The sequence below is a fragment of the Elephantulus edwardii genome, unplaced genomic scaffold (genome assembly GCF_000299155.1).
Source record: "Elephantulus edwardii isolate Elephantulus edwardi_28Jun2011 unplaced genomic scaffold, EleEdw1.0 scaffold00009, whole genome shotgun sequence".
Lineage (NCBI taxonomy): Eukaryota > Metazoa > Chordata > Mammalia > Macroscelidea > Macroscelididae > Elephantulus > Elephantulus edwardii.
The window spans coordinates 18,611,521-18,615,595 of record NW_006399759.1 but is presented as its reverse complement, the minus strand read 5'-3'; the positions used below and the strand labels follow the sequence as shown (position 1 = coordinate 18,615,595).

The 4,075-nt window shown below is 40.7% G+C and overlaps 1 protein-coding gene across 2 annotated transcripts in view; it reads right to left on the bottom strand.

Annotated features, from left to right (window-relative positions):
* WDR35 (WD repeat domain 35) overlaps positions 1–4,075 on the bottom strand; it is a 114,632-nt gene that overhangs the window by 11,399 nt on the left and 99,158 nt on the right. For both annotated transcript variants that reach the window (XM_006880655.1, XM_006880656.1), the window contains one exon: positions 3,202–3,312. In XM_006880655.1, coding sequence (XP_006880717.1) covers positions 3,202–3,312 — 111 coding nt within the window. The remainder of the gene's footprint in view (positions 1–3,201; positions 3,313–4,075) is intronic.

Here is a 4,075-nt window from a genome sequence, read left to right as displayed (position 1 = left end):
GATTGAGGCTCAATGTCAAGAAGACAAAGATTCTCACCACTGGACCAATCGGCAGCAACAGGATGGATGGTGAAGAGATTGAGATTGTTAACATTAGTCTTCTTGGCTCCACAGTCAACACTCTTGGCCCCAATAGCCAGGAAATAAAAAAACGTATTGTGACCGGAAAGTCTCCTGTTAGGGAACTCTCCAGGGTACTGAAGAGCAATGGTGTCACTCTGGAGACTAAGGTGCAGCTGATACAGGCTATGGTCCTTGCAATCACTTGTTATGCATCAGAGAGTTGGACAATGACTAGGGAGGACAGAAGGAGAATTGATGCCTTTGAGCTGTGGTGCTGGAGAAGAGTACTGAGTGTACCTTGGACTGCCAAGAAAACAAACAAATTCATCCTGGAGAGGGTTAAACCAGGTTAGTCCTTGGAGGCAAGGATTGGGGGCTTCGTCTGACATACTTTGGACACGTTGTAAGGAGGGATAAGTCCTTGGAGAGGGACATCATGCTTAGGAGGGTGGAGGGATGGTGCAAGAGGGGAAGACCCTCTGTGAGGTGGATTGATTCAGTGACTGGGGTAAATGGGATGGGTGTGTCAGAGGCGGTGCAACTGGCACAGGATAGAGCAGGGTTTAGGGCTGTTGTTCATAGGGTCACTATGAGTTGCAAGCAACTCTCCAGGCACATAACAACAACAACATAGCAATAAGAAAGATACATTTGTTTGTTGTTGTTGTTGTTAAGTGCTGTCAGTCACAGGCGACTCATAGCGACCCTATGATCAAAAGTCCTGGATACCTCCTATATAACTTTCATCCTCTCTCCAGGTTCATAGGGTTTCCAGGGGCAAGCTATTATGGAAGTGGATGCCACTCCTGCTTCCAAGCTTATTTTAATCGGGGAGCTTTACCACCATGGGCAATCATTCTCGCATTTGACTCGTCAGTGTCACAGTGTTCTGCTTCACAGCAACCATGAGTTACCTCTGTACAGCCTCCATGGAGATGCCAGCCATCCCACCTGCTTAGCCGGCTGACTTCCAGAGTGGAGAGAGAGACTCCAGTCCCCAAGCCTCACGAAGGATTTTGAGCTAAGGCCTGGAGCAAGCTCCACAGGCTCGATGCCACCCTTACTTACACTTACTCTAAGGGTCAGGGCCGTCCATCCACCTTTTAAGACCAAAAAGGACAGTAACACACAACGCAAAAGACCCCAGAAACTTCCCTTGCCTAACTGCCCCCAAGAGGAGCTGCCATGGAGACGCAGGCCATCTCACCAGCTTAGCACGCTGACTTCCAGAGTGGAGGGAGACTCCTATATTTGTTTACAATGAAATAAAACATGCTATCTGTGACCAAGACAAAGACATTCCTCTAGGTCGTATAGTCCTGGTGTACAAGTTGCTGTCCCGCGGTCACTTGTGGTTGCTGTGAGGCTGAACACTGTGACACGGATGTGTCAAATGCGTTAATGGTTGGCTACCCAGTGCGGACAGAGTGGCGTGGAGCTCCCCGATTAAACAAGTGTGGAAGGAGGAGTGGCGTCCACTTCCATAATGGCTTGCCTCCGGAAACCCTATGAACCTGGAGAGAGGATGAAAGGCACCCAAGCGTCGAGGACTCTCCTTCATAGGGTTGCTATGAGTCGCCTGCAACTCGAGGGCACTTAACAACAACATCTGAGTTACGATAAAATGTATTGATACAGTAACTGGGACAATGTGGGTTGGTGTATTGGAATCAGTGAGACTGGCTAGGACAGAGCAGGGTTTGGAGTTGCTGTACATAGGGTCGCTATGGATCGCAGGCTATTCGACAGCACATAACAACAACAACAATTTGAGTTACAAAAATCCCCTATCATATTTGACACCTAACGTTATTTGTTTAACACAATCCCAATACAGATACCAACCCATTTTTCAAAAAGATAGAAAACACAATTCGCAAATTTATTTGGAAAGAGACCTCAAATAAGCAAAGCACTTCTGAAAAACAAAAATAAAGTTGGAAGCATAGCACTTCCTGACCTCAAAACCTACTTGACATGGGTAGTAACAAAAACAGTATGGTACTGGTACAATGACAGGGACATTGATGGAACAGAAGTAAGCCCTATAAAAAAATTAGAAATTAGCCCTATAAAAACGTGGTAATTGACAAGGAAACAAATCCTATCAAATGGGGAAACAATATCTTCAACAAATGGTGCTGGTAAACTGGACTTCTACCTGCAGAAAGCTGAAGCAGGATCCACATCTCACATCATACACAAAAATCAACTCAAGGTGAATCAGAGACCTAGGGGCATCCCCCAAACTATAAAGATTATAAGAGACAACATGGAACCAAACTTAGAAGGCCTAGTCTATGGTATAAATGACTGGGGAAGACACAGGATTTGGTTGGCAGGCAAAGGGGGTGAAGGAATTAAAGAAGATCCAGTAGGTACCTGAGAAGATGGAGTGATAGTGGGCGTAGATCAATGGTGATACATTTTATAAAACACAATGTCACAATGTATGGGAATGATTGTATGAACTACATTATCAATGAAGAAATGTGTAAAATATTTGTTTATGATGAAATACAATGTGTATGAATTTTTTATGCAAACCAGTATAAAATAAAAAAATTATATTAAAAAGGTTATTTGTATAAAGTCAAAGGAACTTTATAAAATATTTTAAGGAAAATACTTAAAAGAATATATTACTATTTTGTGATTGGTAGTCAATGATTTCTAATATAATTCTACCCTTTTAGTTATCTTTTAGTTCTTAGAAAATGAAATATATTTTCTATAAACCAAAGGAGAACAGACATGTCAAAATAAATATTGACAAAGTAACTCAATTCATTCCTCCAGAAATTACTCTTAACTGGTCCTTCTATGGAAACAAAATCCAACCCTAATAATATGCAGAAATTACTTCCAGACAAAAACTTGCTAAATTGAAAGCACGGGGTTTGTTCATATTTCCATACTGAATTAGTTATGTATAGTCATAACTGTGACCACGAATGGTCACACTTCAAGTGCAAATTCTAGCATTTTATCAGCCTTCAACTCAGTACACTTAAGAATTCTGTTTCCGAGTAGTTCCCTTTACCAACACTCTCTCAAGGATGACTATAGTGACTTTTGCTTTGACTTAAAAATCCTTAATAGAACAAGCTGTAGAAATTGTACGTTTCAATCCCTTACTTGGTTGAGATGTACACAGGTATCCACTGCTGCCTTTGGCTGATTATATTTCAAAAATGCTGCCACAGCTTGTTCACACATTCCAACTCTCACAAACATTTGAGCTATTTCCTGGAGAAACAAAATATTACTAATCAGATTTCACAGATCAAGGAAGTTACTTAATTTTTTAATGTGGCAAAATCATATAGGTGCTTAACAACAATTTAATTTACTGGTGATTGTTATTCTGTGATATTGAGTTGACGCTTGATTCATAGCAATGTCATATGATAGAATGAGTCACCAAAGAGCTGGAGCAAATGAGAATGTTCAAACCACCAGGTTTTTAGTTAGCTCACTAGAGCTTGTTCCTTAAATTTCCCAGTAGTTCCAGTGACTTTTCTTTTCAAGAGACATGGTGGCAGAGGTTACAACTTAGCAAGGATGTAAAAGCATCATCACCTTTGAGAAAACCAGTGCTTCATTGGCTCACACTGTGGAAATTTTTATTAAATCCTAAATAAAGTATATTCTTTTATTCTCTCAATTCTGTTGCTAGTTTACAGATTTCAAGCTCCAAACAAAATGCCACACCAATAGCTTTTTTAAAAAAAATCTTTTACAATAGTATTATTCACTAATTAGAGACTTAAGGGAAATCTCAAGTTCACAGACATCTCAAAAAGCTTTATAGAGAAATTCCCTAGAGGAGTCTGCCATCCTCAGTTAAGGATGCTAGAACCAAAACAGAACTCCCATATAGAGCAGCAGGAATGAGAGAGAACCACCACAAAAGGCCAATCCAGCTTGGCTAAGCTGCTTGTCATAGAAAATACTTTGTTTGCTTTCTGAGTACTGAACTATCTATAGTTTTTCTTTTCTTACTCTCATT